Source organism: Cyprinodon tularosa, unplaced genomic scaffold (genome assembly GCF_016077235.1).
Source record: "Cyprinodon tularosa strain WSP-4 unplaced genomic scaffold, ASM1607723v1 ctg696, whole genome shotgun sequence".
NCBI classification, from domain to species: domain Eukaryota; kingdom Metazoa; phylum Chordata; class Actinopteri; order Cyprinodontiformes; family Cyprinodontidae; genus Cyprinodon; species Cyprinodon tularosa.
The window spans coordinates 143,480-168,618 of record NW_024039447.1 but is presented as its reverse complement, the minus strand read 5'-3'; the positions used below and the strand labels follow the sequence as shown (position 1 = coordinate 168,618).

The 25,139-nt window shown below is 37.5% G+C and overlaps 1 protein-coding gene across 2 annotated transcripts in view; it reads right to left on the bottom strand.

The window, feature by feature from the left end:
- Positions 1-24,515, bottom strand: part of rtkn (rhotekin) — a 92,798-nt gene extending 68,283 nt beyond the window's left edge. Inside the window, exon 1 of one of the 2 annotated variants that reach the window (XM_038268176.1) lies at positions 24,169-24,515. In XM_038268176.1, the coding sequence (XP_038124104.1) occupies positions 24,169-24,282 (114 nt within the window). In that variant the 5' untranslated portion in view covers positions 24,283-24,515. The remainder of the gene's footprint in view (positions 1-24,168) is intronic. The other variant, XM_038268174.1, reaches the window with a different exon arrangement.
- Between the last annotated feature and the right edge of the window lie 624 nt (positions 24,516-25,139).

Below are 25,139 nucleotides of genomic sequence, written 5' to 3'. Positions count from 1 at the left end.
AGGACACAATGACATGATTTATAAATGTTTATTTTAAAGACGCTAAAATAAAATATTTAAATGCAGAAAATCAAGCCTTCCAAAAAAGAAAATTAATTTGCAAGATCAAAACCAATGTCTCTCCTCCCTTTGCAACACAGCACCACTGCCTTTTATACATGGCTGAATTAACAAATCAGGTGTGCCGAATGACCACCTGATGCATTCGAAACCATTCCAGCAGCAGCTCAACTGGACATCAGACAGTGCCGTCACAGTAGTTAAAGATTCATTGAAATCAAAGTTTAAAAAAGGGACTCAGCTTGGATTGAATATTAAAACATTCCACTTTGAAAGCAAAATTCAAATATAAAAGATTTTCCTATTAAGTTAAACCAATTAACCTCACTTTAGTTAGAGCTTCCCCTACTGAGTCATAAAAAAAAAACTGTGTCAAATATCGCAATATTTCATTAGACAATATTTGTTGTGATTCAAACAAATACTTATAAGAGAACATCAATGTTGTTATCTTACTGTTATACAACCTCTAAAAACTCCAGGCAGTAGTTGGTAGCACAGCGCCTAGGAGCCTACTTTACAGCTGTTCTAAACCAGCAGAGCAACTGCAAGATCTCATGACGTTTTCCAAAGCTATATTTTTACAATAATAATCATAATATATTATTTTTGTTAACGTATCAGGATTAATCGCTTTATAACCCTTGATTAGTGATATGTATCATATCGCCAAATTCTTGCAAATTCAAACCCCTAGTCAACTGTGTTTCATTGTCAGTTTTTCATCTTGTTTTACTTTAGTTTTTGCAAATAATAAATCAAGAATATTATCTATCCTACTCGAATCAGAAATCACACAAGGCAGAATGGCACTGATAAACCTTAATGTAGTATATTAATCTGTATTTTTCTAGGGTCTTTTTCATTCGCTATATGTATACATGCATATTGAACTGGTTAAAGTTCTACTACTACTGACTACTACAGTACTATTGTCATTGTTTGCTTATGCTTCACTATCCACAGTATTGCCCATCATGATTTCAGAGAGATCCTAGTTAAACATGTGAATTACCCTTCCAGTAAAATACAAAGACTAAACGGACAAAAGCAAACAAGCTTAACATAACCAGACGAAAAGAGCTATAATCTCAAAGACAGGTCCTGCTGGCAAGCCAACAGGCAGCTGACTCAAACATTACTAGATTTTTACCCAGAGTCTGAGAGGGCAAGGTAAAAAAAACCCGTACTCAATCCCAGGATTAGTGGTGGAAAGACCTAACACCTTTCCACTTCACTGGGAATTTGCTACAGTTTGTTAGATGTTCACAGCCCATTGATGGGATGATGGGTAAATGAACAACATGTGAGTGTGGAAGAGCCAGATGTGACGGTCAGCTGCCATGGGAGCGCTGTTACAGCAATTTGATCCGTTTTGGTCAAATTAAGAGTCTTGATCAAAACAGGGCATTTAGAAACACACATCTGAACACAAACACCACAAACAGCGTCACACATTACATAAAGTGACCCGTGCATAATAAGCTCCAAAAGGGCAGTGCTGCTTTCAAGACAATACCCGGAGCTTTGTTGTTTCTGAACGGATGTGTGGAGGAATATGGATAACTTCCACCTCCATGAAGCTAATCAGCTGGAGGAAGCAGAATGCACTCAGCTCAGGGAGCATTTCAGGAGGAAAGTGGTTCAAGAAAGGACAGTGGGAGGGTTTTACTTTTTAAACTTTTCTCATGGATTGCTTAAGGGGCAGCAAACCATTTTAAATTGAGAATTTTCTATAAAAGGTATCTATGGTTTAAAAAAGGTTATCTAAACGGTAAAAATAAGATACCCTGAGGTGACATTCAAGAAAGGCAGATATTCATCAGGCAAAAAATGCCTGTAAAAATCCAGCTGCTGAATATGTCCTTATCTTCAGTGAGAGCTTTAGCAAGTTTTTAAACAACTGAAATTTTGACTCTATTTTATCTTGCAACGACAGAGTGAGCAGAATGATAAGGGTGGTAAAAGGAAATAGAAAATCATTTTTGGAGATCAGTAGCAACAATGCAGCATCCTGCAGTCAACAAGGATTTATAACAGCATGTCATTAACAGGGTTGTTATAAGACTAAAATCAAATATTTCTCATGCTGTTTGAAGAAATAAGAAAAAACTGAGTTATGATGAAGGTTTTCCACAACTGTGTCAATAGTGGATAGAGGTTGGTTGAGAACCCACATGCAGAGATGAGTTTTCCTGATTTAATGAAAAAGGCAACAGAAACAAAATCCAAGAGCAGGATGCAGAAAAACCAAAAACCAGGAGATGACCGTGGAAAAACACACATGGGGAGCTGAGAAACAACGAGAAACCAGCAATGAGGAACTGCAGAGGAGGTATATGGTATATGGGGAGACAGGACACATAATGGGCTAATGAGCTGATATGGAGCAGGTGTGGATAGAAGTAACTAGAAGGGAGCAAGGGGAAATGAGAGAGGCACAAGGTGGCTACATATAGTAAGTCACAGCTTAAATATAACACAACATGGAAAAGAAACCAATGACCAAAAAAGCAGTATGACATAAATGACTGAAAATTCAAAAAGAAACTCAAATATAAGTCCAAATGAGGAGAAGCATAACACACTGGGCCTAAATGATTAAAAAATTAGTCATGAGATTTAATTTGTGCATGTTAATTTTTATCACTAATAGATCAGCAAGAGCTATATAATAACTTGCTGCATAATGAGATTTATAAAATTTTCCGTTGTAGGTAATATTTGCAAGATTAAAAATATGCATCTCTAAGTCTTAAAAATCTTAAAAGAAAGAACACTTTGAGAAATAAACAGATACTATAAATTTCAACCCCAAAGCAGTAATTTATGCTTGTTGTGTGGTTATGTACAGTTGAAAGCCAGGATTAAACTGCTTAACTGAATTTTGTTCTATTTGAATATTTCTATTTAAACAATCTTCTGTGCCTACTATGATTATTTGTCAGTATAAAAAACATACAGATATGTATATTAAGGCTGGGGGATTTTGCCAAAAATCTAAATTGCGATTATTTTTAAGCAATGTTGCAATTTTATTTTGAATTTACTTGGAACGAACCAAACAAGCTTGTACACATTAAATTTAAGGGTTTTCAGTTTTTTCATTATGTGGAAAGCTTGCTTCTCAAGAGTCCATTTATGCAGGACTGTATCATACCCTTGTGAAAAAATGTTTACCTCTACTTGCATGTATCTACGTGTTAGCTGCAACTCTCTCTACCTTTCTGTGTAGTGGCAAACTCACTTTAAATGTATTACCCCAACCTAAAAGGCTGCCATTAGAAAGTCTCTCTTTTTAAATGTAATGTGACCTAAATGGAGTGGGTCTACAATTTGAAAGTTGTGTTTTGTTAAACTGCAATTATATTGCAAAAGCAATTAATTTCCCAGCCCTCGAATATATGTATACTTTTTAAAATAAAAACTTAAAGGCTGCCAAGGTTGCTTAAGAAATGTGTCCCTTAGTAAAAATAATCACCATAAAAACACAAGCCTTTGGCCTGTTTCTAATGACCAAGAGCTGTCTGACTCATAAGTTTAATTTCAAAACACATTAAATAAAAATACTTGATAAATATATAACGGTTAAAAAAGTATTTCAATTTTTCAGTTCATGTTTAGGAAAAATTTAAACAGACAAATAAGCCGAATAATAGTTGACAAAGAAGATTTTATTTGTTACAATAACCAGCTTCCACGTCACCAGCCCTCATTGCCTTGCAAAACATTAAAGCTTCATAATGAAGGTGGCTTTATATTATATATGAAAGCTGTCTTTAGTTCCCTGCAGAGTGTGGTGGCAGAAAAGGGTATGGAAACACACAAGGGCTTTGGGGAGCCATACCCAAAACCACAACAAAGAAGCTTTACTGTCATCTGAAAACTGAACCCAAAGCACCTCCTGCTCATTTAAAACACACACAGAGAAGGACAAAGCTATACTTGTATCATAAACACACATTTTAGATATAAATAGACATAAACACACACTCCTGCAAAACTCTCAAAAGCAGATAGATGCAGCTGATTTTGCCCCACCAAGTTCCCTTGTTTTTCCCCACAGAGCAAAGCATTTAAATAAAAGGCAAGATTAAATAAAAGTTCTTTTGGTATTTCTGCACTTTCACAAGTATGATAAAAACTGATGTCTAAAGTATGTGTAATGTTTTTTAAGCTTGTGTGGCTATTTTTGTCTATGACAATCCCTGATTTAATATAAATCATCAACATCATGCATGTTATATAATGGCCTGTACTTATTTAGCCCTTTTCCACGTCAACAGACTTGACCAAACCACTTTACACTACATTCAGTCATTCACCCATTCATTCACATACTAATGGTGGCAAACTACATTGTAGCCATTAATGTTTTGGGTCTCACTAATAGAAGCGAGGCTGCCGTACACTGGCACCACCGGGCCCTGGGACCACCCTCAGTAGGCAAGTAGGTGAAGTGTCTTGCCCAAGGACACAACAACACTGAAAGCTGAAGCCAGGGCTCCGAACCAACAACCCTCCAATTGCAGGGCAAACTCCTGCCCCTCACGCCACTGTCGCCCGTACAGTAATGTACACAAAATAATGTAAACTCCTAATGTAATGTAATGTAAACGAGTCGGATAAATTATCCCGGATTTTAGACTATGTGAGGTGGTGTTTTTTTAATGTGCGGGACTCTGGTCCCCTTGAGGAGTTCTGGATAGAGCGTATTGATAGACGAAAAAGTCTTTTTTTTAATCTTAAATGCAAAATATAATTTTTTTTTTTACAACTTTGGTATAATTGCTGCTCAAGGTGGGACGCTCTGTCAGCTAAAGGCATGTTTTAGAGTCTCTAAATTCCAGTTAAAGATGTACCGATTACGAAATTAGATGAACATAATTTCAAAAATCAATTAATCATAATTAATCCGATTAATTGTTTCAGCCCTAAAACTATTGTCAGATTGTCAGATCAGCCATTTCAAAATCTGCTCTGCGTTAGCTTTTACTCCCAGTTATATTTCATTTTTCTTTTTACTTTAACATACTTGTACAGTAATGTTCATCATAGGGCTGGGCGATATGGATTAATAGTTTTAATTTTATGATGCTAGATTTCATAACTAAATATGAAATTAACTAGTTAGGAAAACTAGCTTTTAATTCAATCATTGCCTCTGGAAGGTGACCTTAATTTAAAGGGTAACAAAATTCAAGCTGTGGAACATGTTTTATCAAACTATCTTGGTTTATAACAAGTAATGCAAATATAACACAGTAAAGGCATTACACAGTAGTATACATCTAATTATAACTATACATCTAAGAACAAAAAGCGATGGCCTGATGTCACTCGAAGCTATGAAAACCCAATCTTCATGAACAGCCCCAGTTTAGCAGTGTGGTTATTTTCTGCTGTGTTTTAATGAAAAACAATTAGCTTGAGTTGATTAAATAGATGATAATTTGGAAGGATTGCAGATCTACTCAGAGACTAGAGAGCTTTTTTTCCCCAAGATATCTCCTACAAAAATAATAAAAAAGTGCTAAGATATCTGAATACAAAAAAGGGTGATTACATTACACAGCTGTGACATGCTCCTGGTCACACCTGTTAATTTTTATGACATAGGCCTGCAGTTAGCAGTGAAACTAAACATTTTGTTGAGTAGTCACCCCTACCTTCCCCAGGTCATTTTTCAGTTTTTTGGAATGAAAAACCTGTGCTGACAGCCGCAAAGTCATAACTCAAGCCTGGAGACAATGTAACAACAAAGTAAATCTGGTCAGCAGTCTGCCTTGTTAGGAGAGGGATCAGTTTCAATGTGATTACCTGCCTAAGTCAATTTCTGCTGTATGATCTTGGAAAGGAGATACTGGTGCATGCTTTGCTTCATCATCAAAGCTTGAGTAACTTGGAGACAAAACGTCACAGGTTGAATCACAAATCACTCAACACATATTTTTCTTTCACAGAAAAGTAGAGATGAATGTGTCCAAATGTGTGGGGAGTAGAAGCTCATCAAAGACAGGACTGGAGCAACAATGCTTAGTCTACCTCAGATCAACATCACTCCAGGGGCAACTAGGTTATAACGAAACACACACAGACACATGTGTCATACTATCCTTGTAGGGACTTTCTATTAACTTCCATTAATTTCCCATACACTACTACAGCTTAACCCAGACCCTTATCCTATCCCTAACCATTACCAACACATACCTAACCCTAAACCTTACCTAAACTGAAATCACACCTTGGTCCTTAACCTAACCTCTACCCTAGGAAGAGAACCATTTCTGATCGGGACCAGTCGGACCCAACAAGTACCTATAATTCCCCAAAATGTAGCATATTCCTGGGAAATCGTCCCCACAAGGTATCAAAAACATGGCCATGCATGGTTACACCAATGTTAGGCATTTCTTTCCTCACAGGGACTTTGCATTGTTTTTATTGTTCAGCCAATTCCATGACGTAACCCTAATCCTAACCCTTAACCTATTAGGGTTGAAAAAATGAACCAGATTAAACGTGATTAATAGATTATTGAAATATGGTTAACTAATTTAGTAATCAAATAATCATTAAATGGAGTATAGATACTCTAAAAGATGCCTTTAGATGACAGAGCAACCCACTTAGAGAGACAACTTGATCAAAATTGTAAAAATATTTAAATTTTGCATTTACTATAAAAAAAAACTACTTCGTCTGTCAATATATGCTCTATCCAGAAACATGGAAACGTTTACGTTTCCCCTTGTTTAATTTCACAAATTAAGAAATCTTTTGCTATTGGATTATTAATAGATTAATCGAAAAAACAATCAACAGATTAATCAATTTGCAAAATAATAGTTAGCTGCAGTCCTAAAACTTATTCATCACTATTCTATACCTAACTCTAAAACTAATCTTATTTTAATTCACACTTTACTCCTAAATCCTAAAACTAAAAAATAACTTTTTTATGGAACCCAAGCTTTGGGCCCCATTATAAGGAATAGGTTTCTCACAATGTGCTAAATTTTAGAAAGATGGTCCTCACACTGTGAAAAATGTTACAACACACTGACATTATCATCTTTGCAGACAGTTCAGCAGTTTGCTTGCTTCCCGGAATCGTTGCTGACTTTCAGGTATGTTACCTCAGCCGTTGACTGAAGTCTGCAGAAGCTAATCCCTCTTAGTGAGCAGACGCTTCAGAGGAGAAGAAACTTACTCATTAGGAGATTCATCTCCATTGATTTCTACCCTCAGGGGGCACAAAGCTGTGCAATATTACAGTTGATGTGTGTGAATGTAAGAGGCCAGGTGCACCGAGGCAATTCATTTACACCTAATGGTGTGAATGATCTCTTTGAATTACTATTAATGTCTGTAGGGTGTGAGGAACTTAAAGCAATGTCAAAATGTGTTCAGAGAAGGAGAACCATGGAAGAGAAAGGTCACTTATAACCAATATTGAACGTGTTATGGAGCAATGGCGCCCTCTGCAGACTGGTAGTCTCAACATCAAAATGCAACATATGATCCTTTGCATTAATAACACAACACAGAGCAGGGTTTATAAAATGTGGCTAACAGTTAAATCCAGAACAAACTTGCACAAAAAATCTCACACTAATATTATCACTTGACCATAATAATAGATTTAATTAATTAGTAAATTAAATCTATTTGTAATTTCTGCCCCGTTGTCTTACATATTTTACATCAGAACATGCATTATGTGGATGCAATCAGTCGTAAAAAAAAAAAAAAAAAAAAAAAAAACCATGAACTTTAGTTTATGAATACTGCACATTTAACATCTAAACAGCTGTAAAGAAGACTCACAGGAAACCCTAATTCAAGCTGACCGGAAAAAATAACAACTGTCCTAAAGATTTCTTTTTTCTGTTTAGGCACCAAGAAGGATGAAGAACCTTTTAATGAAAAATACTTTCATAAAAAAGTTTTAATTTTGTGCTAAATTAGTTTCTCAATAAAATGTGTGATTTAAAGTGAGTCAAAGTTGTTTTATCTCTCAAAGTTAAATACTATATTATAAATCTCTGACTTTTAGGAGTTACTTTCTATTTAATTATCAGGCAGATAATTACAATGATCATATAATTAACTTTATGTATATTTTCCCCAACTGTATAAACTGTAAAGCTTATTGGACCACAGCACACAGATGAATGTGTGTGTGTAGAATAAGGAAGAGTCTGACTTAAGGACATCACTACTCTATATCAAGGTTGCATAAATATTAGGCAACTTTTTTTTTTTTCTTTTAAGGTACAAAAGACAGAAAATAAAAGATATTCACACAAAAGCAATTAAAATGTGTAGTCTTCCAGATAGATGCAGAACTCTTGACTTTATCAAGATCACTAAAGAAACGGTTCAGTGTATTTAGAAAAGCAATCTTTTTATGCAATATTAATGAAATTAATTGAACTCTGTATTTAATCCAATCTCTTGGGGAGCAGTGGGCTGCCATTGTGCGGTGCCCAGGGAGCAGTGTGGGGTTAAGGGTCTTGCTCAGGGACCTGGGTGAGGGCTGTGGGGATCAAAGCGGGAACTTTGCGACCTTCACAGAGCACAAGTGCACTGCCCTAACCAGTAACCCAACACTCTCCCATTCTCATTCATTTGAGTTCTATTTGGCTGCTTAAAAATAAAATGAGTTGCTGAGTTACAGTTTTTTGAGTTAAAATTTTGCTGCTTTTAATTGTATCAGATTTTAGTTCTATCAGATTTATGGAAGTTCTTGACTAACTAACTTCAGTGCCGAAGTGATCTGTAGCAAAGCACCACATTATCTGTGACTCATTTATCTCCACGGTACCATGTTCATCAACAGCAGGAATGATTCGGTTTCCATCCCCCTGATGAAATCAACACAGCTAAGGGTTAAGATGGAAAAGTAACAGAGAAGATTACCACCGAGGCAGCAACACCAACACAACGGCAGAACAAAATCTGACATCCTGCCGTCTGCTACACGGGGCTCACTGAACAAACACATTTAAACATGGGGTTGCTGGCAGGGACTAGTACACGACGCACCATGCAGGGAAAGTTGACATGCATAATAGATCCATCTGGTACCATAAAGTCAAACACCTGTTCAGCATCAACAACACAGACGACATCATTGGCACTTGTTGTGCCCTCTTTGCCACCTCTTCTCTGCAGTAACAAGTGATTGCTTTTAGGATGCAGGGAAAAACACAGTTTATTTAGAAGACCTGCAAAGTCATGTCTGCCATTCCTTTGTATCCTTAGGGAGATTGCACAAACTGAAAACAATAGTTGAGATCAATGCAGTAGCGCACACGCACAGCTTACCTACGCCTCACCCACACCAACACCTTTAAACATTTCATTGTATTGATTCCTTTCACTGCACATTCCTCTTTGTGAAAGAGAGGCCCTGACTCCATATGCTTCCACAGTAGTGTCAGTTGGTGATATGATGTACAGAGTAAGGGATAAAGAGCCCTTTTGTGCACCAGAAAATGAAAAATGAGACCCACAAAGACAGAAGAGAAGAAAAGGTGCAACTCAGTGGGCTGAAACAGATGTGCCCTTTATTTTTCTGCCTAACTGCATGAATAATTTGAAGGTTAATGACTTGTCCTTGGTGAGGTTTAACTTAGATTATAACATGCAGTTTATTGTGGTTTAAAACCGAAGTAGACTCTCTCCTGTTCAAAGTCTCCAAAGTAGAAAAGCAAACACAGACTCCTGAGTTTCAGAGCTCCGCCTGACAAAGGAGTTGAAAGCAAGAAGTAGCACTGTAAATGACACCACACATAGGAATTTGGTCCAATGTGTGTGCTTTTTTTGTTAGTGTGTAACAGCGAAGTCTTCACAGGATGGAGATACAGTAAAGTTCCTGTTCATGTCAAACAGAAATAACCAATAGAAATCCTAATTTATAACACATCTTTATACTCTGTGTATCTTTGGAGAGGGTAAAGACAAAATGGATCAGGAAAGTAGGTTAGTAGTGAACGACATGACAAAAGGACCTATTTTCATGCTTCATCAGGGGACCTGAGCCTTAAAGCAGTAAAATGGCAGGCATTATAAGGCGTTTGGGGTTATAAGTTTTTTGGAATAAAAGACTCAGCTCCCAGGGGCAGGTAAACAGGATCAGAACGAATGCAATACATGCCAAAAGCTTTAAGATAATCCACCAGAAATTACATCATATAACTGAACTCCTCATTTAAAGTTTAATCTGAACGTTTCAATGTAGAATTTACACAGAGCTTATTGCAGAGCAGAACAGCAGATTCCAGAAGGCAAATCCTTTTAAAAATCAGCGAGGCAAGTATTTGTACTGAAATGCCTTTAAAGAGATGAATTCAGATGCTGAGATTCAGAGGACCGAGGACCAGTTCATCAGTAAGATGCTCAATATTCTCCTTACCAAAGAGAGTAAAATCAAACACCTGCCTTGGGATCACAAGTCTTTTTTACTTGCAGCAAAAAGTTCAACAGAATACAGCTTGGAGAGGTTACAAAATCAATCTTTATTCTGATTACAAACTAAACGATCTTTAAAGAAAAGCCTTTATCACTTTCTGACACATCTCACTACTGAAAAAATGGTGGTCACTGCATCGTATTGTTAGATTCCTTTGGATCACCTTGTTACCAAAGTACCAGATCATACCAGGATCTTAACAACACCAACGTTCTTGTTCTGGTGAATTCCATGTTAGAACAATAACTGATTTTTCAGGAGTTTTCCATCCATCCATTCATTTTCTGTCGCGCTTATCCCAAGCGGGGTAGCGAGGGGTGCTGGTGCCCATCTCCAGCTGTCTACAGGCGAGAGGCAGGGTACACACTGGACAGGCCGCCAGTCCATTGCAGTTCAGAATTTTTAAAATGTTAATTTTTTATGTCATCAGTACACAAAATGTTTTCCCAAACGCCTCTGGGAACAAAGAGATGTTTTTTGACTAATGTAAGGGAGATCCTTTCATTTTTCTTGGTGAGTGGTTTCAATCTGGGAACATTCCAATGGATGCTATTTATGTGCAGTCTCTTCCTTTTTGATCATGAACTTATGAACCCTAACTGTGCTTTAGACTCTGTTCTGAATTATTATGTGATATCTAGAAATATTGTAGATGCATCTTCAAATATTTTAGTTTTACTTCTCCAGTTTTTTTTCTCCACTTGTGAATATAGCTGTTATTGTGTTATTTAACAAGAAGGGCATATATATTTTCACATGAATGCACACACTGATTTGTGTAAAATTACCCCTCAATAAATTAAGTCAATCTTTGAAAACTGGTTTCCCAGTTTATGTCTGCTTGGAAATGGCATTTGTTTTATGATCCAACATCCTTAATTGTGAACAAAAAAAATATATATCTCCAGTAAAGACAATGCTGTTTTTAGGACCTCACAAATGAACGATTCAGATCATATTCATATACTAGAATGGTCCAGTCAAAGTCAATAAAAAAAAAATAATTCAAGTTGATAGTCTTTGGCGAAACAATGCTTTCCAACCCATCTGAGGTTGAGCTAATGAGCAAAAAGAATGTCAATTTTCACATGCAACTCTGGTAAAGACCTACTCCACAATACTTCGTTGGGCTTCCAACAAAAAGTGTATTTTTCTTAATATTCCTGCAATTTTCCAAACCCTTCTTCTTGCGAAATGAGATTTAAAAGATTTATCTTGTCAAGAAAAGTGAGCGAAACCAGTTTGATGATGCATTCACTGTGGAAATGTTCACATCTGTGGAAGCGGGAAGATGTTCCAGTGATTAAGCCTTGTCGATCTATCTCTCTGTCTGGCTTAAAGAGTCACTGGCAGTGATGGCTTCGAACAGGAGAGCGTATGCTGGGTGAACAAAGCCCATCTGTGGCAGACAATACTCAATAGTTCTTACTCAAAAAGACACTGCTGCTTAGTCACTATGTAAAAGAGAGCTGTGAATCAGACTGGGAAATTTCAGCCATCATTCATGACTAACTACTAGGCTAAACATCAGCCTTCATTCAGGACTCTTAATGGTAAGAGAGGGCAGACTGAGTTGTACACCAAGATACGGACATGTGTGAACTAGATAGCTACAGTGGGTGTGACTCACTTCCTGTGTCTGCTATTTATGTTCACAGAGAAGCACTGTTGTGAAAAAGAACGTGGATGTGTGGCTGGGTGGGGTTTACTTGTAACATAAGCAGCAGAACCTCAGCTGTTAAACTGCGTCCTGACACCGGCTGCCACCCAGAGACACAAACCACATTCCAGCACACACGCTGAAGCTGCTTCCTTTTATAGCAGCAGGGACCTGGGAATAGATGACCAGGCAAATAAGCGGAGAAAAAAAACAACAAAAAAAACAACCAAAATGGTATCTTTTTGCAACATTTAAAGTGTTTACAGTTTCCCAGTTGATCTTAAAATGGCTTTGCAGCTTGTTTCGGTCAATGGGGCTCAGATAAGATAAGGCTCCGGGGAAAGTGGTGTCCTTGACTACAAAAAGGTCAGAGGACATCCTGTAAACGTGTTTCATGTCTGTACCATGGAAAAGGAAATGAGACCTTCAGGGCTTTTGAGGCTCAACAGCAAGCCTGCTCATGGATTGCATAGGATGACTATCTTTACAGTATGTAGGTCACTGTGACCCTCAAAGATGCAATAATCTGACAAATATTACTCCAAATATTAAAAAGTAGAATATTTCCTATCAAAATCAAATTAGATAAACAAAAGAATAAAAAGGATGACACATTCCTCGAAGTAGCTGTATCCTGCCCTGAGATTTTTATACTACTTCAATGTTTTAACAGACTATGTCACACAGCAAGCCTTAATATGTTTAATGGGGGTTTTGTGTGACAGACCACATAGACCAAGTACTACATAAAGCTGAAATGGAGGGAAAATAAAATATGGTTTTAATAATTATTGATTTACAAGCAAAAAATTAAAACTGAACTTTCTGCACAGAGGAGCTGTGTGGCGGCACATGATAGGGTCGGGATTCTTTCAGACCACATTTACACATAGCATAGCATTTAGAGAAAACAATATTTCTCCCCCCCTCCGTTTACAATAATAACATCATGTACAAAACATTGTTTTCAAAAAACCTGTCATACATCAACCCGCATAAATACGCTGTAGAGCACCATAATAAACTGTACACATCAGGCGCTTACATGAAGTTAAGGATTTTCTAGTGCATAATGTGACGTTTAAGACTCTAAAATGTTGTTTATCCCTGTTAACATGACGGCACACGGAGGTTTTAGAAATTATCTGTAATCTGTGATAAAAACTGGGTTTCTGTGAATAACGAGAGCTCAAATCGCAAGGAAATATCTGTGTTTTCCCTTCGTGTAAACAGGGTCTCAGTAGGAACTAGGAAGCTCATTAGAGGAAAAGAGATTGAACTGAATAGTGGACAAAACTGGAGAGAAACCAGATATGACACTTCCAAAACATTTGAGACTGGGGATGACTTCAATCTTCCAGAGGGATAATGACAGCAAAGATGGAACCAGAGCTATAATATTAGGTTTAGAAAAAAATAAAAACCTATGTGAAAATGAACCGAATTTCAGATAATGAAAATGTCATAATAAGAAACCCTCTCCGTCAAATCTGACACATTTTGGCAAAGAATTTTAGAGATGCACCGGTCCGATGCATGGATCGGATATCGGCTCAGATACGGGAGATCCAATCCAGTGAACTTTACATGGAACCTGTTGTTTCTTTCTTTTTGCTGCTTATTTATTAACGCATATTATAAAGTAAATAAATATCTGTGTTAATAGGTTACCAATGTTTATGTTGAGGCTAAAGCCTTCACTCACATGGCAAGTTATATGGTTCATTCATTGAGCAGTTGAATCAGATCAATATCTGATATTGGCCAATATGTTCAGCCCAGGTATCGGTATACTGTAAAAAAAATCAGGATGTTGCATCTCTAAAAATTTTAACTCTGACGACATGTACAACTGTTTGCCATACGCATTTAAAATGCTTGCTTGCCCCATTACAGAAACGATCTGGAAATAAGTAAAAATGTCCTAAATTAATTATATTTAACCTTAATTTGATTAGTTAAAAAAGTTAATTTGCCAATGGAATGAGTATTTTTACACTTAAAATAAGATATTTAGATGATATGCACTTAAAATAAGACAATGCAGCTTTTTTTTCTTATTCTAAGCAAAAATTACTTATTTAGAGTTCCATTTTTTGCAGTGCTCATTTGTAAAACTAGAGAAAAAAAACAGCAATTTTACTTCTTCCTTACAATTATGAGATTCTCACATGGAATTCCACTTAAAGATATTGAGTTATTTTGCCAAAGATAAAAGTGAAAAAGTTTAAGGAGTATAAACAGATTTTCAAGAAGCTGTAAAGAACATAAAACTAAAGTGTCTGGAGGGTGAAAAGGGGCGTCTATTAAAAATAAAATTTAAACAAACTTCTGCTTTCTGTATTAGTCTGCTCACCAAGCAAAAAGTCCAGTCACTACCTGGAGAGAAGTAAGAAGCGGTTACTTAATTTCTACTTTAAAGAAACTGATTAAACCATTTTTCATTCTGAGGCGTTTGGGAAGAGCGCTGTACCCTGACATACACACAAAGCCTGTGTAATAAGAATAGTTAAACATTTGCTAGTTAAAGTATCTGTCGGCATACCAGGAAATCCTCCAAGCAGAAATCTCCAGTGGCCCAGCTTTGTTTGAGAATAAGGGTCCTAGAAGGGGTACATTTTCCCTCGCATCTCCCCTGTACCCCTGCAGTGTTCAACATGCCAGAAAGCCCTCAGGGTGCAAATAGACAAGGAGGAATCTATGCAGGCCTATCTTGGCACTGCAGTTGTTCAAGAAATCAATAAAGCAAAGTGCAACCACTCAAGAACCCTTAGGCCTCTGAACCTTTTTTTAAGCATCTTATATTTTAGTTTTTTTTCTTTGGTTTAGGGCTACAGTGCAGCAACAGAGCACAGTTTTATTTGGTGCACAGATCTGCTTTGAGTCTAAAGCTCAAAAATTCTCCACTATTCTCTGTAAGGAAGTAAGGAGTGAGATCAATGCTAGCACTGCTTGGCTTTTTGCCGCAAGTCTTATCTGATGACATCTACATGACCTCTCTTGTTTTTGCACGCAGGGGGACAGACATTAAGTAAACTTACTAAGTTAATCTTAGTTTAACGTCAGGCTACAATATACACAAGCAAAACTTGCACTGAGGGGCAGCTAAGCATGAAACAACTGATGCTCCGGACCATAAACCATGATTAACTCCCAGATAACACGTAAAATGAGCCATGTTGATCCATCAAAGTAGTTATTAAAGAAAAAAAAAAAGAATACCGGTACTATTGGAGATTCAAGCTACAGGGATTTAGATCTTAACTGGTGAGTTGGCAAATAGATCATTTAACAGTTCACACCATCTATCACCAGTTAGTGATGGCACAGGCTGAAGCCAAAACTGAAACCTGAAACACAATTTTATGTGTAACAGAAAAAATTAAAAGAAATTGTAGAACCCTACCAGGTCAAATCAATAACTATTTTCAGTTTTAGGACTGGACAAAACGACTAAAACATATCACGATATGTTGATAATGATTAACAAAATAAAAGCCTCAGAAAGACTGCCAACACTTCCAACCACAGAATCCTGGACAGATGCATGAGAGCTATTTTAACCATGATAAAACCCCTAAAATATAATATTTTAGAAATAAAACTAAGATCCAGAGCATCAGTCAGGGACAAATAATCTTAGACTCTAATGCATATTAAAAAAGTGTGACATCACAGTTATTAATCAAGTAATTAATAAAATAACTGTGGATGGATATATATATATATATATATTGATATGGAAATTATATTATTGTCCACCTCTATTTAGGGATTGAGTTTTAACCGAACAAGAATGAAAATTAGATATTTTCAGAATTAGTGAGCTTTTTTGTTGTTTTTTTTTATGAAGGAGGCACAGATATGTAAGAAACTTTTGAAAAGAAAAAAATGTTCTCTACATGTTCAGGCATCTTTGTGATTCATTAAGACTTACAACAGACAACACAAAGATGGAAAGCATTACAGCAAAGTTGCTCTGTGTCACCGTTGTGAGTTTATAGTCTCTGTTTGGAGGCTTCGAATTAAAGATTTTGATTCTTTAGAGGATACAACACATGCAGACTAATGCTAATCAAACTAACTGCTAATTGAAAGATAATAAAGAAAATTGAAATTCTGGACTCTACATAATGTAGTTTTTTCCCCCCACACATTATATCTCTTTTCCAGATTTTCTTACGTCAAAGAATTAATTTGGCCAAAACTGCTACTGGAGACTGAGATATAAAATATAAATAAACAAACACACACAAAAAATATACATGAAAAAAAACAAACATTTGGATTGACATTAGTAGTGTATCTATATCTGATTCACATTCTGTGGTGGGGAGGATCAGTGACCTGAAATCAAGGTTTATTGTATTTATCTTGTATAATACTTTAACTTGTTTTTTTTTTTTGTCATTTTGTTTTAAATATTAGAAGTAGAACCAATATCCTGCATGGAAAGCTGCTGACATTTAAATTGTGTTTCTTATCTTCTGTTCACAATAAGCATCTTTTGGTTTTATTCCTTTATTTAACCAGGAAAAGTCCCATTGAGATTAACAATCTCTTTTTCAAGGGAGTCCTGGCCAAGACAGCGACAAAAGATTACATTACAATTTACATTACAGTTTACAATTACATCTATCTATAATTAGAAATTCATAAAACAGTTACAAAGCATAAATCTCATTTCCAAACCTTTGAGCAATCGTTTAAAATGTCCGATTGGAATCAAATCCTTCAACTTCCAGTCTTTCTGTTCAAATTGAAGTTTTCATTTTTATTTTATAAAATAATTTCAACAGACAAAAGAAAAAGTTTACACAGTTAGTATGCCACCTTTTTTGTTTTTTTTCCATGTCTGTAAATAATCCAAAATGGTAGTTGTACATACAGTATATTTAGACCAACAGGGTGGAGAAGGGCATTTAGCCACACTTTAATCCAGAGTTAAAGTTTTCAGTCAGCACACACATGTCAGATACCAAAGCCTTGCCATACGCTCCAAAAAGCTGAGAGTGAGTGTGGGTGGATGAATGGGTGCGTCGTCACATGCATCTAACCACTTCCTCCCTCTTTAACCACTGTTTGCCACTCTTCTGTTTGGACTACTGTAGCGAATCCTTAAATTAAGCGTAACAAGCTAAAAGATCATGGAAACAGGTGCCATTTATACATAATAATAATAATTATAACAGTGCCCTTCCATGGTCCCTATGTATGCCTGGTTGTGTTCATCAGGAGAATGATAGACGGAAGATTTAGAGACAAGCTAGCAGCTTTGTGGATCAGAAAAGATGCAGAAAGCAGATGCCTTGTGTGTTTGCACTAACAGGAGCAGGCAAAGAAGCAACATGAAGGCTGTGATATTGTTTTTTCAGCAAACTCTGCAGGAGCGTAGTATAATCACTTGCTTAGTCTCACATTCCTACATTTTTTGGCCGCATGACCGTATCAGATGGGTCTGCAAATGCCAGTTTGACTGATTCAGCTTAGGGGCTTAGATTATGTTTTGGAGAAACACAGCACAGCGACCACTTTTTTAAACTGGGCACGTACAATGCCAGCTCAGCATTTACTGCCAGTCTGGGCAAGGATGTAGAGTAAGGCCTTAAATAAATTCATCTTTTATCACTTAATCTTTGTAAAGTCCTATCCCTTAATCTGAGTTCATTTAGTGTGGGTGAGGGAAAATACATTGCTAAGAAATAAAAAGCTTTTTGAAAATAAATGCCTACTTTTAGCTTTTAGGAAGTATTCAAGATTTAAACACAATTATTAGTGGTTATCCAAAGCTTTCTGTTGATGTCAAAAAGCCCAGGTTCCACCTAAGCATAGAGTTTCGAGAAGTAATAAAAAAATATACTAAAAATAATCTACCATGCCCAATGCTCAACATGTTGACACCTTCGTTTTAACAAGTATCTAAAGAAATCATAGCACACTACATACTCACCGGTTGTTTAGTAGTGATAGCTAACCAGAGAGACACACAAACTTTAACAGTCAGAGTTTGTTAACCCTCATGTTAAAATATGGATACATGTGTGGAACAGCACTCACACCCACTGCTAAATACGATGGAGGCTCTGTAATGCTGAGGGTCCTCAGGCTTAAGAAAGTTCTCGAAAATTTGCTATTGTTCCAAAAGGGAAATAAAGTGTTGCAGTTATTCATATAATTCTTTTCAATGAGTTGTTGTAGGTGTTGATAGCTACAGAAACTTCTGTAGCTGTCTGTCTTGCACCAGACCTAGACAAGTCTGACTGAAGACACTCTGCTGTTGTTTAACAGTCGTCTGAAGAAGATACTCACAGTTGTCCATAATGTACTTCATGTTAAGAAGAAGTTTTTATAAATCTACAGAGGTTCTAGAAGTTCCCAGGAGAGCCAGCCTTCTTTATCAGCTTGTTGAGCTTTTTTCATTTGTTTGATCTGATGCCATTACCCCAGCAGATGATGGCAGAAGAGATCCCACTCTCCACAGCAGACTTATAGAAGATAAGAAGCATCTTGCTGCAAACGCCAAAGGACGTAAGCTTCCTCTGCTCTGTCCTTATTCGGAAATGACTTCAAAGTTGCGTCTCCAGTGGAGTTTGTTGTCCAGGTGAAGACCAAGGTATTTATACTCCTTCTCTTCCCATGATGTTCAAAGGATTCATTTTTTCGACATAAAGGATCAGATGATTGCTTTCACACCATGCCAACAAGCAGTTCACTAGCTGCCCAGCCTTGTCTTTCTCTGATACATCCAATGACTGCAGGGTCATTCAAGTTTTTCTGAGTTTTGTACTGGTAATCAGAGGTGTTCAGTGTAAAAAGGAGTGGTCAGAGCATTGTATCCTGTGATGCTCCTATGCTGCTGACAACTAGTTAGACGGATGATCCTTTCGTCTCTAAAGCTGTGGTCTGTCAGGTAGTTTTTCTATCCATGCAATTGTTAGGGCCTCCAAAGATTGTTAAGGCCTCCAAAGCAGATCAGGCTGAACTAGTCAGACCTGCATAAAATAATGCTTAAATATAGAGAATGACATTTAGAAACCATCATTAAAGATCTACTTTGATTATCCTATTTAATGCATCATAATACAAATTCTGTATGTGTTTTTTTTCAGAAGCCCTTTAGAAGAAATTAAATTAAATCCAATGAGCAGACTTACATTTGACTAATGCATATTGCAAAGGTAAATATTTCGTTTCATTTAAAGAACCAGCCTTGAAAAAAGCACAAGTGCAGCTCGTTTGGCAACATGTTGACAGCACAAGTACTAGTAAATGAATGACAAGAGATTTTATTATAAAACAGCAATTATTTAAAGGCAGGTATTTATTTACCAAGTGAATAAATGTGCTTGGGTTCTCTAAATGTTTAAGCTGCAGTAAAAGAAAATAATTTGACAGGCATTTTATATAAATTCCTAAACTGAGGTATTTGGTTAGTCAATCTGATTAAAAATCTTGACATGTTTTTTTCTTAAATACACATAATCCTCATAAACTCATATACTTCATTATATAACATTAGAACACTTAGACACTAGCTTAAACACTCAATTGTGGTATTCCGTGGTAAAGTGGGAAAAAAAAGGTGCTTTTATGCAGCTCATTGAGATGCCATGCACTGGTTCCAGGCTGGCATTGAGAAAGAGACCGGACACACAGAGCAAAGAGAAAACTCCCAGCCGCTGAAAGGGGATCATTAGCATTGGCAACAAAGCCTGAGACGCAAATTAATCTTATATGAAAGCCAGCTGAGGGCACTTTACAGAGTTAAATAAGCATTATTGCTGTAGAAGGATAAGGAGCCTTGACACTTATGAATTACTGATATGATTTTTAGAAAGTCAAATACTGTGTATTTAAATTAGCAAAATTTAAAGGTTATTTACAGCTTAATGTTTGCTCCATCTTTTTCTCTAAGGATATCTTTTACATTGCCCTTAAGAACATGCAAAAATAAAATAAAATTAAACATATATTTTTATTAACTGATCAATTAGATCTAAACAACTTTATGTAACTATATCTGCAGCAATGAGAAATGTAACTTCATGAGTGTTTTTGTTTCACAAGCCTGAGCTTAAACACAAACAGGTCAGAATATCACCACACTGGATCCATACAGCATGAAGGGTGCCTGACCTCCCAAAGGTAAGCTTTGTCTTCCTGTGACCTGAATAATAAACAACATAACCTGAATGTGCCCATGTCTGCAAGGGACGACACAAGTTTCATAAAACAGGAAAAAGACAGATTTGAAGGGGGAGAGGGAATCGATATTCTGCCACTGCTCTATGCACCTTCAACATTCCTTGAACCCCCTCTTAAAACAGAGTCCACTCTCTGATCGATTTACCACTCTTCTACATGTAGCTCACTGCAGGGAAAACTTGCCCCAAGATTCCCAACAAGCTCCTTAAACAAGAGCAAACAGCTGTGGACTAAAATCTGTGAGGTATGCAAGATTGTAAGAAAATGCAAAGGAAAGAGGTATAGGAGACAAAGGGACTACCCATCCAAAGGGACTCAATTAGACCGATAGCAAAAATAATTAGAGCTTACATGAAAGTCATCTCTGGCTTACTGAGTGCAACCAACATGAAAAAATATTGACGTGGGAGCATTGAGAAAAAAAGATGGAAATTAATGGAGTAAAAGTAGCACTTCCGATCCAAGGACAGACAGCTCAGAGGCAGAAACGTAGTAAAATATGTATAAGATTCAAATATTTGGCCCAGTGGGTCCACTTTTTTAGGCTCTAACAGCTGTATCACAAGGGCTATATTCCATTTCTGCTCAGTCACAAAGTCTGACTTCTGACAATTCACATTGGATGAGTGTGGGATCAGTCATCCGGACTGTTTTACCTTTCAGTGTCTACTTCCCGTTAGGATGTGTGTTCACAGAAATATGTAGCCAGTCAAGGTGAGCAGTCAGGGGTTGTTTGTGTAAAAAAGTTTGAAATTATGGGATATCAAAACTTAGAACAGCCTTGAGTTTTGAAATAAATGAATTAAATGAAAAAGACTGAAACATTATGCCAAATTAACCTTTTTCCAGGTTTCAGTTTCAGTATTAATTGTAAAAGTTATGGCTTTCTGCCCCTGCAGTATGGGTACTCTCAAACCTACACTCCATTCATCCCAAAGGTGCTGAATAACGTTGAGTTCTGGGTGCTCTATACAGTCCAGTTAAAATCTTGCACCTCATATTGTAATGACTTTTCCATGTGTATTGCTCAGTCTGATTTAAATGGCACAGGGCCATCCATAAAGTGTTCCCATATAGACTGAAGAGGGAATTTGTCAGGTGTTCCCTTTCCTGAAAATAACTGACCAGCTCCATCCTCTGGAAATCAACCCCATTTCGTAATCGTCTTCCATAGAACCTTGCAAGAGAGAGAAGCATGACGCACCACGTCAAAGAACGGCTTAGCGGGCTTTACACCACTGTATCCGATGCTTGGCATTGCACTTAGTGATGAAAGGTTTGGATGCAACTGCTTGGCCAGTGTTCTGTCAGACCAGCATACCCATAGTCAATACCTGTTTATCCCTTTAGTTTTGTACAAAAAATACACTTTAAACTACCTCAACGGGCGTGTATACGTTTTGTCATGTACAAAAAAACGATTTAATTACTTACCTTTTTGGTGTTTTTTGAAGCGTATGATGATCTGACCTTAAATTGATTTTTTTGCACATGACCAAAGGGATACACGCCCGTGGAGGCAGTTTAAAGTGTATTTTTCGTACAAAACTAAAGGGATAAGTGGAACTAGCATACATGTATGTAAATCTTATGTCTTGTGCATCTGTATTGACTATGGTCTGATGGGGTATGCTGATCTAACAGAACACCGGAGAAAACCATGGTAAAAAGATCTCTACTCAAAGTTTAAGCCTCATTATGCATTTTTCTCACTCTTCAATTTTCAAAGTTGCCATATTTACTAAATGCTTCCATTTTGCAGTGGCTGTTGGCAATAAAAATTGAAAGACATTCACAAACGGTCTTTTGGAACATGAGTCATGGCACCATGCTTAAAAGTAAATAGACTCTATCAAGCTGTTTATATTATGTTCATCTACAATATAAGTTATAATACTATTTATGATTCCCCTTGATATTGTATTGGGTCAACATCGATATCGGCCAATACTCAAAGCTGCACGATTGGTAAAGTTTTTTCTGGAGATTCCTTTTGAGAGGGTGTCAGCAGGATGTCAATACCAAATAATGTCATACAAGTAGATGTAATTGTCATTGGATTGAATTTGATAGAAAAATCGAAACGCATACCACATTTAATATGTACTACTATATGAAAAGAGGACTTTGGAGTACTGCGTTAAAGTTCAATCCTTTCAAGTTAAGACTGTTTAAAGCCGGGCGTACATTGTGCGATTTTTTTCAATCATTGCACGCAGCTACAGCTCACACTGTACGACTAACCGCAGGGTTTAGTCGTACAGTGTGAGTTTACAGCTCACAATTGATGTACGGCCCGATGCTCTGATGCGATACCTGCTCACAATGTACGTCTTAAAACCATGTCGGACTCAGCTTTGCAGTAAGATGGAGCTGCTCTGACTCTTCTATCCAAAAGCCAAACAAACAGAAGAGGAATGTTAAGCTCACTATAGTGAACCGCGCTGCCTTGGCAATTTGTGCAATTTTGTGCTGAAAGCCCTAAAAAGAAAAGGTGACGACATATTTGGACAAAGACATGGCTGAGCAAATGAGGCTAGTACGGTTTTTCAGTTTCACAGAAAGAACTCCATTTCATTCATTGCACCCGCCATGCTTCTGTGTTTACATCTGAGAGGAAGAAAAAAAAAGAAGAATCCTTGTTTGCGCATGCGCCCTGAGCGATGTACCCACGACGGTCCTGACTTCACGATTCCTGATCGGGAGGTGGTCGTGAGAGGCTGATCGCCCCTTGTAACCCGCTGTACACTACACGATGCACGATCAGGCTGAAAGTCGGCCCTATCGAAAAATTCTTGCACAACTGGAAAATCGCCATGAAAATCGCACAGTGTACGCCTGGCTTAAAATACTTGTATCGTCGCTTCACTAGGATGTGAGATATATCGCCATTAATATCATAATGTTGATGATTTCTAAGTATATAGGTGAGATAAATAAACTGGGCCGATATCAACAACAAATGTTTATTTACAAGTATTTGTTGTTACTGTTTCAGAAGCGGAGGGAATAGGTGGTGTTTGATCACATGAGAGTGATTGATAAGCAGCTCAGGATTTAGGGTGTTTAACTGAAGCAGTGTCAACATTATAGTTGTTTTCTTTTTTTTTATGGTTTCCAAAGTATAGGGGATTTATGATATTGGTAAATCTCAGTTATCAGCCATGTTGTTAATATTAAAGTCAGATACACCGGCCCAGATGTTCATATTGGTACATTGAACCTGAAAACCTAACTCCTAGGTGGCTCAATTCAACCCTCTAACTTTTTTCCTCTGCTCAACATTTTATTATTCAGTGAGAGTGCTGGTCTACTGGAAAGAGTGAAGGTTCAATGCTTTTACTGCCACTAGCAGCAGCCTTGCACAGTGGCAGCCCACTCCCACTCTAAACCTGCAGAAAAAACACATTTTAACTCTTTATTTATTTATTATTTGAAGCTTGTATAATATCTCAATATATTATAATAAATCTATCAATATATTATAATAAATCTAGTTTTACTGAAATAAATGAACCAGCACCAAGAACACCAAGAGCACTTTTAGATGATATTTAAATGATTTGTTTATTTCTTCATCACAATCAGAGCTTTGACTGCATAATGCTACCGTGCAGCCTTATTAAGAAACATTTGAACCACAGTGGACCCATATTTAGACTGTTTATTAGGTTAATATGGGAGAGAGATCAGACAGCACTGCACCAATCAGCTGTGTGTGTGTGTGAGGGAAAGATAGGCCAAGTTTAAAACGCTCTACCTGTGATGATTTGTGCAGAAAGTCGCTCTTTCTGAACTTCCCTCTCCGTATCTCCATCTCCAGAGCAGAGCCCCGGGCAACAGTGGCTCTGCTCGTTTGATTCCGACAAAACATCGTCTCTTTACTTTTTTCTGCTGACAACTTCTCCCAGACAGGACAGCCTATAGTCCAGGATGAGTTTAACAGCGCAAAGGGGAAGGGGTGGTTGTAGGAAAAAAATAAAAAAACTTCCAAACAGATCAGCGCAGATCAAGGTGTTGGAGAAGGAAGCAATCCCACCGGCGGAAAAAGTCCCACGAGATTGAGGGAAAAGGGAAATCAAATGTCAACACGCTGCAGCTGCTGGACTAGGACCTGGTTCTCCTTATTTCCTCTCCCAGCTGACATGGTGACACCCCATGCGGGGCGCAGCTGAGACCTAACTTTGCACTGTCCCGCATCCAGAGACCTCTGCTGGTTATTAATGGCAGCGATTTACTACTGCAATCTGCACTTTAGTTCAATCTGAAAACCTCACATGGAGAGAAAAGACAAATAGGAGAAATTTATTGATACAATTACTTTGTCTTTGGCGCTCAGACCTCTGCAGGAAACATAGCCCTTAATTTGATAGATATGCATGAACAGGAGCAAAGACCAGGGCTGTGTCCCACCAGGCCTGAAACTGGTGGTGGAGTGGAGATAGATGAAGTTGGTCAGTCTGCAGACTGCTGGTTAGAGAGACAGTCTGCTGAGCTTTAAGGGGAGATCCAGTGGACTGCGTGGGCTGTTACTAGAGCTTCACTCAGGGACCTGGATGTTGGAAGTCCAGTTTGGATAACACAGGTTGAGAGAACCTGTCCATGATGAGCAAGCATGGAGCGACAGTGGAGAGGAAAAACTCCCCGTTGGGAAGAAACCTCTGACAAAACCAGGCTCAACATGGCGGTCTTCTGCCGGACCGGTTAAGATGAGATAGGGAACGCAGTAAG